Source organism: Saccoglossus kowalevskii, chromosome 17, assembly GCF_978046115.1.
Source record: "Saccoglossus kowalevskii chromosome 17, keSacKowa6.1, whole genome shotgun sequence".
Lineage (NCBI taxonomy): Eukaryota > Metazoa > Hemichordata > Enteropneusta > Harrimaniidae > Saccoglossus > Saccoglossus kowalevskii.
This window is the reverse complement of record NC_140657.1, coordinates 17,989,917-18,003,941: the sequence shown is the minus strand read 5'-3', so window position 1 is coordinate 18,003,941 and position 14,025 is coordinate 17,989,917. Positions and strand designations below refer to the sequence as shown.

General features: G+C 34.4%; 2 protein-coding genes across 7 annotated transcripts in view; one reads left to right on the top strand and one right to left on the bottom strand.

The window, feature by feature from the left end:
* The first annotated feature begins 6,110 nt into the window (after positions 1–6,110).
* On the top strand, positions 6,111–8,401 carry LOC100374229 (kelch repeat and BTB domain-containing protein 8-like). Its single transcript, XM_002735336.3, has one exon. The coding sequence runs from the start codon at positions 6,326–6,328 to the stop codon at positions 8,141–8,143; it is 1,818 nt and encodes a 605-aa protein (XP_002735382.1). The 5' UTR covers positions 6,111–6,325; the 3' UTR covers positions 8,144–8,401.
* Positions 8,402–12,879: 4,478 nt separating this feature from the next.
* The window catches only part of LOC100373024 (spectrin alpha chain, non-erythrocytic 1-like), a 44,750-nt gene continuing 43,604 nt past the window's right edge, over positions 12,880–14,025 (bottom strand). For all 6 annotated transcript variants that reach the window (XM_085492176.1, XM_078009793.1, XM_085492179.1 and 3 more), the window contains 2 exons: positions 13,351–13,498; positions 12,880–13,194 (listed from right to left, as the gene is read on the bottom strand). In XM_085492176.1, the coding sequence (XP_085348302.1) occupies positions 13,069–13,194; positions 13,351–13,498 (274 nt within the window). In that variant the 3' untranslated portion in view covers positions 12,880–13,068. The remainder of the gene's footprint in view (positions 13,195–13,350; positions 13,499–14,025) is intronic.

The following is a 14,025-nucleotide window of genomic DNA, read 5'->3' as shown; positions in this document are numbered from 1 at the left end:
TAAAAAATGATATAATGATAAAATATTGATTGTAATAAACTATTCAACCATTTCAAAGACCTTAATAATGATACAGACAGTCAAGATATTAATACAAACATCAAACATGAGTCTAATATCTTAAATAAATTATCAACAGATTCAAAAGAACTAAATGAACCAATCTCACAACTTGAAATCCAAAAAGCTATTAATAACCTTAAAAATGGGAAATCCCCAGGAAAAGATAACATCTCAAATGAGATGATTAAAGCTGGCAGGCACACTCTTATTATACCAGTTCAAAAACTTTTTAATATGATTCTTACAAGTGGATTTTTCCCCACTAACTGGAATACAGGAATAATAACTCCAGTCTTTAAAAAGGGTGATAAATCTGACCCTAGTAACTATAGGGGCATTACACTGTTAAACACCTTGAGCAAACTGTTCACAGCAGTTTTAAAACAAAGACTTATTAAATATATTGATGTAAATAACTTAATTGTTAAGGAACAGATTGGGTTCATCCCCAAGTTCAGAACAAGTGATCACATATTTGTTCTGAAACAAATTCTTGCAAAATACCTGGAAAAAGGGAAAAACGTCTTTGCATGCTTCATTGACTTTAAAAAAGCCTTTGATTCAGTTTGGCATCAAGGCTTGTTTCACAAACTGGCACAAAACGGTATCACAGAAAAATTCTATACTATCATCAGGTCAATGTATTCAGAATCTCTAAGTTGCGTCAAAACCAAAAATGGTCTCACCAGTGAATTCCCAGTAAAAAGAGGCATCAGACAGGGCGATGGACTAAGCCCTCTTCTGTTCAACATTTATGTGAATGATATAAAAAATGAAATTGAGCAGTCCAATAATGACCCCCCCTCTCTAACAGTCAGTCAGCTATCCTGTATATTATATGCAGATGACCTGCTTTTGCTGTCTGTTTCTGAATCCGGGCTGCAAAACGCTTTAAACTCATTAGGAACCTACTGCAAATAATGGAAATTAGAAATTAATACTACAAAATCCAAAATCATGATATTTAATAAAATGGGTAAACACATCAAAAAACACAAGTTTTGCATTGACAAACAAGAACTAGAAAATGTCCCTACATACTCATACCTAGGCATCAAACTGAGTGCTTCAGGTAAATTTTATAAAGCACAGGAAGATCTCGCAAACAGAGCTATGAAAGCATGTTTCAAGTTAAAGCAACAATTATTTTCCGAAACAAACATCCCAATTAAAATATATCTCAAAATGTTTGACTCTGTAATTAAACCAGTGCTGCTGTACTGATGTGAAATATGGTCAAATGAAAATATTAATATAAAAAATCTGTCCATCTTTAATTTACCTATGGAAAAATTACACAGTAAATTTTGCAAATTTCTGTTAAAGGTTAACTGCAAAGCATCAAATATAGCTTGCCTTCTGGAATTAGGAAGGTATCCTTTTGCCTTCTCAAGCATTGTGCAGACAATAAAATATTGGCTCAGAATTTCTGACAAACCATGTAACACTTTAATCTATGAGGCCTTCAGACTAGGTAAAGATATGGACTCAAAGGGGATAAAAAAAATGGGTGTCCCACGCTAAAAACATATTTAATATTACAAACATGGACCATATGTTGGATACTGTGACAGCTGATAAAAACAGACAATCATTACATCCCTTGAGAGCAATCTAAAATCAATGTTCAAAAATCATTTTAAAGAGACACTATATAATGATAACAAAGGTAAAAATTGCAAAAATAAATTAAGAACTTATAGAATGATAAAACATAATTTCGATTTTGAAAAATATCTGGAAGATGTTAAAAACCCATCGCACAGATCTGCTCTAACTAAGCTAAGGATCAGTGCGCACACATTGCAGATTGAGGCAGGAAGATACATCAACCAAACAGTAGAAGAGAGAAAATGCCACTACTGTCAGGAAAAAACAAATAGAAGATGAAAGCCATTTTCTATTAAAATGTTTTCTCTATGCTGATTTAAGAAACAAGTTCCGTCATACCACAAAGGTCATTACAACAATTGACAAATCTGATATTGAAAACGCTGTAGACATTCTAAAAACAAAAGATAAACAATCACTAATTCATTTGGCAAAATATATCTTTGAGTGCTTCAATTTAAGAAATGACACTCATAAACAAAAAATACCAGCTGCTTTATAATTAATATAACTTATTAAGATACCTTTTCTGTTTTGTTTTTTCTAACCATTTCTTGTTCTCCGTTTTTATTTGATTTTATTATGTCTTCACTATGTCTTCATTTGTATTTTTCGTCTTGCCATTCTGTATGTATTTGAAACTTTATTGTATTTAAAAAATCCAGATCCTGAATAGGATATGTTTTCAATAAAGGCATTACTTACTTAAAATACGGGGGTCGAGTTGACTTGGGGTCGAGTTGACTTGGGGTCGAGTTGACCAGATTTTGACCTACTAAAAGCATCTAGATGATTTATCTGTGTGAAATACCTGCATATGTTTCTAAGCAATATAACTAATAGCAAATAGATTGTGAGAATCACGAACATGAGAAGGCTCCCACGATGTTTGTTAAGCACCCCGGGGTCAAACAATAAATCATAAACAGAAAGCATAATATAGGCGTATAACTTATATATTAGACTATCGACAACCCACTCGGGCCTAACGTAGTTGTGTATCCTAGAAATTGAAATGCCGAAGGTGTTTGATGAGAAACTGCGAAGCATTTCAAGCGTTTGACGGGAAACTGCAAAGCATTTCAAGCGAAGGAATCGTGCCCAACGGCACTCCATACACCGTCTCCATACTTCCTGTCCCGACGTTCGCAATTTAGTCTATCATTTAGTCACGCCTATTACGTTTATACGCAATATTTATAAAAAAAATAGTAGATTAATATTATGTACGACCGACTGTTTACATTCTAGTTATATATATATATATAAGACATGCAAGACTATTCCCCCCCCCCTTGAGAGTCGGGACCTAGAAACTACGTCATCCGTTAATGGCTTACAGCTATTGGTGGATAACATAGGCTTAGATGTATAAGCAATTGTAATTTGAGTTGCAAGTTGGAAGGCGGCCATATTGGTGTCCGGATGACTAGTAATAAAGTGGTCTATCTGTGAATTGAGTTAACATTGTCCTCAATGTCACAGTTACCCAGAAAGTAAATCTAGATTCAGAGGAACACGCGATAGAAACAACAAGGTTTTCATAGATGCAGTTTGGTGGTTACCGCCATAAATTTGCATATATCATAATCTTGCTTAGATCAACAACCATTAAAATTATGACAATGAATATCTTAATTATTTAAATTCCTGACAGAAACATATTCCAGGTAAAATTATTGTTGCATTTCTTTGCATTTATTCAGCATAGGAACTGTCGAATATTAGTTTGAACCATAGACCTATGGTTTGAAATACTAGTATGCTACTTCACGGGAATGATTTACTGCTTGTAAACTGAGAACAGACTTCTCAAGGTAGAGTGAACCAAGTGAATATTGGTCACCAAATCCGGGAGGAGAATAACACACTGGAGAGGAGCACTTGTAGCCAAGGTGTTTATTGCTCAACTGTTAGGCCTGGAACTGAGTCTAAATACTCACAAGATGTTCCATACAATGTATCAATATCATTATGCAAATAACTAATTACACTGCGTTTTTTACAAGATTGTCGTGTCTTCAAAGCCAACCTCAATATAGAACAGCGGACTTTTAGTTTAGTTACCGTTCCGCTAAACTGTGAAACTCCTTCAGAGTTGAACTTGAAGAGAACTTCTAATATCCTTTATTTTAAAGTTCGCCTGTGTGATTTTTTATATACATGTATATATATATATATATATATATATATATATATATATATATATATATATATATATATATATACCCTATGAACTATTTTTTTTGATACTCTTATTTGTTTTTGTGTTATGTAAAGTTGTTAATATATTGTTTCCTCGACATTTTTTATTGTGATGAGTCTCGATGAAAATAGCTCTTACAGAAACTGGGCCATTCAGTGAAAGTTTTTCTCTTTTTAGAAAATATGATGTCCAATAAGGGGGTGAATATGATAATTCAGGTTCTAAATTCTAGTAAAGAATGTGTAAGTGATATTATTGAAAATCTATATAATGTTTTAAACTGGGCAGCTAGTGATTTCAGGAAACGTGCATATTGTTACAAAGGTGTTCACAGGCAGCCATACTCGACCTGGTTTAATACACATTGTATGTCAGCTAAACGTGATATGTACTCTGCATTACGTAAATTCAGAAAGCATGATAATCTTGAGAGCTTACAAAATTATAAAACTTTAAAGATAGCTTTTAAAAAGGTATGTGAACAAACAAACAAAAACAAATTCAAACGTGATGCTTGTAAGAATTTACGAGAGGTAGAGAGGAATGATTTGTGGAAACAGGTCAAACGGTTCACGGAAGTCAGTAAGCATTGTCCAAACATTGCACTGACAAAAATGGCTGCAACATTTTGAAATACTTCACAACCCCGAAAGACAAAAGTCACCTTTAGATGTCACAGTTGAGCAATATTTGGAAGATTTTGATTACGCGGGCAATAGTCAGGATGGCAGTATAGATGAAATTTTGAATGCACTGAATAAACTAAAAAATGACAAATCCCCTGGACCGGATAGCATTCCCAATGATTTTTATAAAGCTGCCAAAAATATACTTGTTCCCGCTAATGTTTATGTTTAATATTATTTTTGACACTGGAGTCTTTTCAAATGAATGGTGTAAAGGTATAATAGTACCAATACATAAAAAGGGAAGTATGACTGATCCACAAAATTACAGGGGAATTACCTTATTAAACTCATTGAGTAAAATTTTCACATCAATATTGAATATAAGACTGGTCAAATGGGCAGATGCGGTGGGTTGTATTACAGATTGTCAGGCAGGTTTCAAGCTTCGCTTAAGATATACGGAGCGTAAATCGCAGAGAAGCTATGCGTAATCCAGATGATATGAATCGTCATGCGTTTTTTTGGGGGGGGGGAGGGCATGGCCCCCCTGGCCCCTCTCTGAATTCGCCACTGTCAATGGCTGTAAATACATTAGCAAGACCCTATATATAATTATACAGTCAAAAAGTGTATGAAATACTGACTAAGACTATTAACCATGCACCCAAGTAGAGTTGCTAAGCAAGCTTATAAACTTGCGCTCAATCTTGATGAAAATGACAGAACGTCATGGGCAACAAACATAAAATCTATTCTTTTTGAGTTTGGTTTTGTGAAGTGTGGTTTTGGCAGGGTCCTGGTGACCCTGAAGCCTTTCTCTGTCAATTCATGTCAAGGGCAAATGATATTTTTAGACACAATTGGAGAGCGGAGGTATGTACAAAAGACAAACTACGTACATATTGTAATTTCAAAGTCCTATTCCAGAGGGAAGATTATTTATTAGTAATGTTAAATTGAGAAGAACATTATCATGCTTTAGATGTTCCAGTCATGTATTGGCAATAGAGGGCGGCAGGGTCATGGGGCTTGACATTGATTATAGACTTTGTCAAGTCTGTGACATGATGGAAGTAGAGGACGAATATCATTTCATTATGATATGTCCTCTGTACGAGATGCTTAGAAAGCGGCTCATTCCCATTTGGGCTTATACAAATCCATCTGTAAATAAGTTTTATTCTTTAATGTCATGTAATTCATTTGAAATTATTAGTAACTTAGCTGTTTTTATACAAAATGCATTTAAGTTGAGACAAGATGTACTTGACCTTTGACCAAAGATTTGTTGTATCAGTATTGTAATAAGCAAAAGGGGCTAGTGGCCTATAAGAGCAAATTAAATATATATATATTCCATTCAGTGAAAGTCTCTAAATAAACAAAACAAACAAACAAACAAATAAATAAATAAAAATTCAGTAAGTAAAAAATAAATTAATAGCTGGGATTTATTAGCATTACTCTATACCAGACTACGTTAATTTAAATGAAGTAAATTCAATGTGTTAAAAACAGTATTGGTAGTATCAAAGGCTAAAACCAATTGTATCTCCACGGCGATAATTCGATTATTTCGTTTCAAAGTTGGTGGCGCTCTTCAAAATGGCAGCTTCCATGGAAGATGCGGGACGAGGTCGGTAGTGTGGCGTGGAGGTGGTTTACAGAGTCTGTTGGGCCAACATAACTACGGTAATGCAGAACAGATCTGAATCTTGAAGGAAGCCTGAAATCACGACGTTTTACTTCAAACGTCGTTACGGTCGGTTCAAAATCTGTTGCTACGTGGATTGTTGGGACACAGGCGATAATCAAAATGACGGACTCGTCACGGCCAGCACACACCATAGACTGTCAACATTCACAGAAAATTCTCCATGAGTTGAAATCTTTCTACGAGACTGGTATCCTCACCGATGTTACGCTTGTAGCCGGAGAACGTTCCTTTGCGTGTCACCGTAATGTTCTTGCAGCTTGCAGTCCTTACTTCCGTGCCATGTTTACCGGCAGTCTTCGTGAAGCCAACATGGAAAGGATTACAATAAAGGGTGTGGAACCGCAGTCACTGCAGTACGTGTTAAACTATGTGTATTGCTCTGAAGTAACACTAGACGCCGAGACAATACAAGGGTTGGTGCAAGCGGCCCACATGTTTCAGATTGAACCACTTATTAATCACTGTGCCGACTATTTAGAGAGACACATTGACGCACACAATTGTGTCGGTGTGTACAATTTAGCTGTGCTTATCACGCACAAGCAGCTCGAGACTTCGGCGTGGGAGTATTTTAACCTACACTTTGTGAAGGTAGTAGAGGAAGAGGAATTTGCCCAGTCTCCGACCGAGGTCATTGAGAGAGTTGTGAAAAGCAGTACACTGAACGTTAAGAATGAAGAAACTGTGTATGAAGCCTTGTTAAAATGGTACACCTTTGATAAATGTAATAGGAAAGAAGTTCTTTGGAAGTGCTTTCTAGATTTACGTCTGGGGTTCATGAAGCTGACTTATCTTTGCAACAAGATTAAATGTAATCAGACTATTGCCGAATCCACTGAATGTTTGAAGTACATTGAGGAAACCATACATGGCCATTCTGATGAGGCTGGGAGTAGTGAGGATTTTCTTTTTGACGGACCCAGAATTGAGAGACGCTTAGGAATGTTTGCCCGAGACATATTAATTATTACCGACAAAGGCTGGGCAGTGGAAGACAACCGAAAACTAGTTTGTCTTGATCCCAGTTCGGCTGAGCACTGCAGTATACCATATCCAGATGAAATGAATGAGTGTGGTGCAAAATTTGTGGTTACATCCAATAACGATATTTATGCTGCTTCAAGCCAGTATGAAGATAGAAAGTTTTACCAATATAATCATATTAGAAAAGTTTGGATGGAGCGAGAACCTATGTTGTCTGGCCGGGAGAAGTTTGGGTTTGTTTCATGTAATGGATGCGTGTATGCATTAGGAGGAGAAAATGATTGGGAAATATTAACAAGCATTGAAAAGTATGATCCACTGCTCGGCAGATGGGAGTATGTTGCTCCCATGCCACGTGAAGCTATGGATATGTCTGCTGCAAGTGTGGAAAAACACATCTATGTTTTCTCTGGAAGTCGCACAATGAGTTATAACACCGAGACTGACACTTGGAATATTAATCTCCCGCCCATGGTGTACCCGAGATTTTCGAGTGGCATTACTGTACATAATAATGAAATTTGGCTAGTCGGCGGTGAGGATGACGACTCAAAGAAAGTACACGACGTAGAAGTTTATAACCCTGAGATAGGGGAATGGTGGCATGCTCTGGAACTGTTTTCACCAATGAAAGAATATTACCCGGCTAGTTTGAATAACAAACTTTATGTGTGTGTTCTGTCTCCTGGCTTCAATGATGGGTCCTCAGAATCTGTAATAGAAGGGAGGGATGATTTCAGTATTCTTAAACGCTATTATTCCTCTATTGTCTATGTCGGCGATTATGGTTCAGAAGATGATGAAGAAGAAGTTGAATACGAGGCTGTTAAGTGGTTCAGTCGGAATACAGATTGTTTAGCAGCAACGTATGCTTTACGACCAGAAGCCTGCTTCTCTGCTCGTATATTCTTTGAAGCTGAGAAGGATGATTAAACTTGCTTACTATCAGGGATTGCCTTAACTGCTTCCGGGACCACCAATACTAGAAAGGGACCCCCATTTTTGTACAAAAAGGGGTTCCATTTATAATAAACCTTCACAAAATATATATTTTCAATTCCACTTCATTTTCTCATCAGGACTTGCTACATTGAAATATTAATGTAATCCCTGCTTCATATGTGGCCAAATACCATTCTTATTCCAAAGTATTTTTCAGGGCAATTATATTTCGTGAATACCATGACAACATATGCTGACAGTAGTGTATAGAGAGAATCTTAAAGAGTCATGGTCATAGTCATGATCAATTCTACAATGATGTGTGTATTACGAGAATACCTCAAAGTATGCATGAAGACAGTACAGCTGGAGTATCGATTGACGCGCGGCGAACTGTCTAAGTGTGGATACTTTGAGGTATTCTCGTAATAACCTTATTATTATATTATTTTCCTCCCAGGAATGCATCATGGGAATTCTGAAATCCAAAAAGTTTAGAACAGAATCAGCGAACTCCTTTTGAGGAGTCTGGCAAGCCCAGGTGTCAGCCATGTTTGTTTTTATTATAAGAGGTACTTATGCACGTAATCATTCCATATTTGGAATTCGCATTTCCTTATATGGTAGGATGAAAATACCCTGTAAAATACTGCAAAATTACAGCACGCTGTAACTTATGGCGTTACGGTGACAGATTATAATAATACCTGAAAATGTATAATAATGTAATGAATACCCAAATGCTTTGAATTTAAAATTAAATCTTGATCCAGGCATACTATCACTTTTACTTAGACATGACTGTTTTTTATCTAAATTTATAAGACATGCTACTTTCAAATTTGAAAAAAAAAAAGTTTTTATTTAGCTAGCGAAGCCTTTTGGTAATGCCCAATACTCATGGGCATATTATGCAGAAAATATATCAAATTTATTCAAAACAATTCAAATCATTTGCATCTCAGACAAATAATAGTTCTCTGAGTTTGTGTATATATATATATATATATATATATTGTATTGTAAAGTTTGGCACAGAATGTTGAAATTGCAAAAACTATTCATTTTAAGGTAATGGAATCAAAGGTCACCTTTGTGGAATTCTTTATGGATGGTATGCATCCACTAATTGTGATTTCATATAAAAAAAAACATTCATGGCTTGAGGAAATGTAGTGTATAAAAACAATACTGTGAACACTGCTTTAAAGTTTTGTAGTGAAATTAAGTTGAAAGACCTTTTAATACTGAGAACTATTAATATGGCTGAAAAATCGGGAAAGTTTGGGCGTTCGTGAGTTATACTGATCAAAACCTGAATACTGCAAGGTTTATCCACCAAGTTATTGTTTTCTCAATAATTGCTGTCTTGAATTATTCATGTATGCAACCAACCAACGTTTGATGTTCACTCAAACACAGTGGCAGTAAAATTGTTATACTATAAAATCAAAAGGAGTCATAAATGGCTACTACAAGAAACAACTAAAAAAGGCTGTTGTGCAACCGTGACTCATCTTAATGGAAAATGCTTCACATCAAATGATACTGGTCCATTTTCAATCATCAAAGATTCGGTGTCTCGATGATGACATGTTAAGATGCTGTGAACTCAATCACAATTAAGTTACGGTAATGCTCTTCTAAGTTCTGCTATTTGCACACTTTGGTCTGTATTATTATATTATGCTTATAACTTCACATGAAAAAAGATTCAAACACAATTTTGGCGACAAATCAATGAAAATTTAACTGGAATTCTTGTACAGAAAAATTCCATAATAAACCTTTTCTGAATTTACAATCATTTAATAATACTGCTCAATTTTCTAACTGGAATTCTTGTACAGTTTGAGCTTTGTATTAAGAACAATTCTAGAGGAAGCCATTTATGAATTTACAATTATGAAAACAATGAGTAGAAATTTGAAACTACTGTGTGGAAATATTTAATTATTTTCCTTTGTAGTTTTAAGAAATATCTTGTAAAATCAAACTTAAAAATAAAGTTGTCCAATTGTCTACAATGCCATTTGCTGTACTTGCATACTAATCTCGCTTTGTGCTTACTTAAATTGTCATTCAGCCAATGACTGAGAAATCTAGATAGTTTACTTTGATATTGTGATGTATGTAGGGCGGAATTAAAAAAAATCAAAGTAAAATAATATAACAAAAGTAATAACAAATAAAATTAAAATAAATTTATAGCGAAAATAATTAAAGCCTGTACACTACATCAGATTTTAATCAGATTGGATCAATCAGCAAAACCTTAGAAACAACTCCCATGTGCTAACATTATTCAAGGCATGAAGTATAAATAAGGAATACCGTATTTACAATATTAGAAGTACGTCTCCAAATCATTGAAATAATTGTATGTCTTTGACCACAGACTCTTTTCTGTCATTTACGCATATGCACTTTTAATAGAGCAAATGCTGTATTTAACATAACTGGAAGTAGTGATGTGGGTGGTTCTCGGGGGGCTATGATATAAATAAATATATGAATTGGTATTTTGGTAACATTGTTTCATTTTGACAACAGCATCATAGTATTGGTTGCATCCCTATCTCCAACAGTAGTTGCAATACATCAGATGACCATATATGCGAGATTAAATGACCATATATGGTCATCTGATACATTATTCATATTACTTTCCCAATGCTTTCATTATAACACTAGTTGCATGTCCCTATCCTAAACAGTACTTGAGATATAACATTTATGCATAATAATGAGATCACATGACCATATATGGTCATCTGATACATTATTATTAATATTACTTTCCCAATGCTTTCATTATAACACTAGTTGCATGTCCCTATCCTAAACAGTACTTGAGATATAACATTTATGCATAATAATGAGATCACATGAAAATATATATACATGTGATAAATTGGTCATTTTACTTGTCCAATGCCTTCATTACAGCATTTGTTACATATACTTATCAGCAATAATTCTCTAAATATTAAAATAATGCTTATTAATTACATCACATGACCAAATATAGTCAAATAATACATCAGCCACATCTCTCATCCAATGCCTTCAAAGCTGCACTGGTATTAGTTATGCATATTCATGAGGTCATGTGAAGACCATATTGGTTCTGTGATAAGTTGAGATATAACAGTAAGGCTTATAAATGCGATAACATGACCATATATGGTCATCTGATACATTAATCATATTGCTCTTCCAATGCCTTCATTATAACACTGGTTGCATGTCTTTAGCATACCGAAAGCTTGAGATATTAGTTACGCACATTAATGAGGTCACATGACCCAATTTATGCATAAGTATGAAATTTAATACAAATAGATTTCAACCTAAAGTAATCAAGAATGTGGATTACCCAAGAACATCCATGTCCCAAGTTTCATTGATATCTGATGTTTGAGACATCAGCAGGAAAGGCTGAAAAATTGCTATTATGCAAATTAGCATATACAGATTTGAAACCCAAAATAAACGGGTCTGGAAATTGTCCAAGAGCATCTATCCACTAAGTTTCATTGACAATTAGAAAATTATTATGCTCAGATTTCAACCCAAACTTTAACAGATCTGTACATAATCCAAGGGCATTTATGTAAATATTAGTTTCCTTGAATTCTGTTGATTGGTTCTTGAAATATTCATAATTATGGGTATGCATAAGCAAAAATTTCAACCAAAAACTAATCAGGTCTATGTTTTGTCCCAGGACATACACTTACCAAGTTTCATAGAAATCTGACAGTTCTTGAGGCAATGGTGGAGCAACATACACACATACTCTCATTGCAAAGACTATTTGTTCTATCTACTTGGATTTGGTTTTTGACTTGTCATTTGTAAACTTCTGTTTTTTTGGTGCAAGGTTTTCTATAATTTACTGTAAAATACTTTGCTGAAGGAATGATTCAGTGAAAATGAAATCCAGCAAATATACCTTTTTTCCTATATTTTACATTCAACTTGACAGAAATCAGTGAAAATAAATCCCATACAAAACACCTAAAAGTATTTTCAGTGAAAATTAATTCACGCTTAAAAAAAGTATTTTACAGTAATTACTGGTATGTTTTCTACTATAGTTTTGTCTTTCAGTCAGTGCTCAATTTGAAATGCAGATTGACAACAATAATATAGAACATCTAGATAACTTTATTTCACTATACCAACCACATGCATGTGACAGTTGAAAAAGAAGTAAAACACATTTAGGAAAATAGGGATAAATCCTAAAGTTTCCATTCTTGAAGTAAAAGTGCTTAGGTGAATATAGTGAACTACCGGTACTGTCAGAAGCAAACGCGATACATTGCTTTGATATTCAGCAAAATCTTACATAAAACATACTCAATAAATCTTGCAGCAACTGTTAATTGTCCATGAATTACGGCTACAATAATTGTACAATGATAATAAACGTACAACTACAGAAGTTTAAAGCATGTATGACAACCAAATTAACAGCTTAGCACACCTTGAATACATCTCTCTGTCTATACCAGGTAACTTACACAATATCAGGTGAAAGGTTGAGGAAATATCCAGACCACTTAAAAATCTCGACTAGTGTATTTACTCTATTAGTATGGCGTGCACTTACGTAAATGACAGAGGTCTGTCTATGTCCATAATAATGCAGATTTTAATCCAGTTTGTTTCCCTCAGAGTGTGCTTATAACAGAGCACACACAGTAATTATAATAATCTTCTTTACACATTTCTCATTTATTTAAAACTACAAGATAAATCTTACGGAGACAAATTTAAAAAGAAATAGTAAGACGAATGCATTTGTCGCTAGATCACTTGTTACATGCAGTGGCAAGCCGTTTTAAAACTATGACTAAAAAACTACAATATTAAGAACTGATATTATTGCGACTGGAACAGATCGTTTAGTTCTGGAATAAAGAGCGAGTAAAATCAACAAAGTCCAGCGCTCCAGGGACAGTTCTTCCTTTGCTGTCTGTGTACGGCTTCATATGTAGAATACACCATTCTGCTTGGTCTTTTGGTAGGTTCTAAAAAAAAATATGAAAAGTAGAAAATTATAAGTAATGGTACAAGGAAGATAATAATCTACACATTTTCTGCACTTCTTGATTGTAATACTTGACTGTCACAAATAGTGAATAATTTTTTTACCGTAAAATTGCTGAAAGTACTAAAGCACTTACCGAATATAGTTCTTGCTTGGTGACAAAAGATTTTCCTTCTGAGCTGAGTGCACGGAAAGCATTTTCAATTTCTTCGCTGGATTGGACATTTTCAGTTTCACGGCTAATCATGAATGCCATGTATTCTTGTAAAGAAACAAAACCATCCCTGGAAATATAATTAAATAAAGTTATAAAAGTGTTTCTGATTGGCTCACACGCATTGATTCCAGCATGGAAGGTGTTCTATATCTTACTCAAGAATATAGCTGATGACAATCAACTACTGAAAAACATTTTTGGTGCATTGTATGGAATTTATTTTCACTGATTTTTGACAAGTTGAATGTAAAATATAGGAATAAAGGTATATTCGCTGGATTTTATTTTCACTGAATCATTCCTTCAGCAAAACTTAATTCCAAGCGAAAATAAAGTATTCTACAGTATTATATGCAAATAACTAGTAATTTGCATAACTATTATGCCATACTGTAATTTGCATAAAGCTCACTTTATAGAATTTATTGTTTCTGTCACAAACCTAACGAATCTTCACATCATCAAATCCGCTAAAATTGAACAGTGAATTTTTCTTCTATGCGAAATGGTAAATAAGTATTACTATTATATAATAGTACTGGGCATATTTCCATACATGGAGTTGACAAGTAACAATGCCATATATGGTAGTAA

Bases quoted from the DNA above. Each gene is read 5' to 3' on its own strand.
- LOC100374229 (XM_002735336.3), top strand. From the start codon at position 6,326: ATGACGGACTCGTCACGGCCAGCACACACCATAGACTGTCAACATTCA.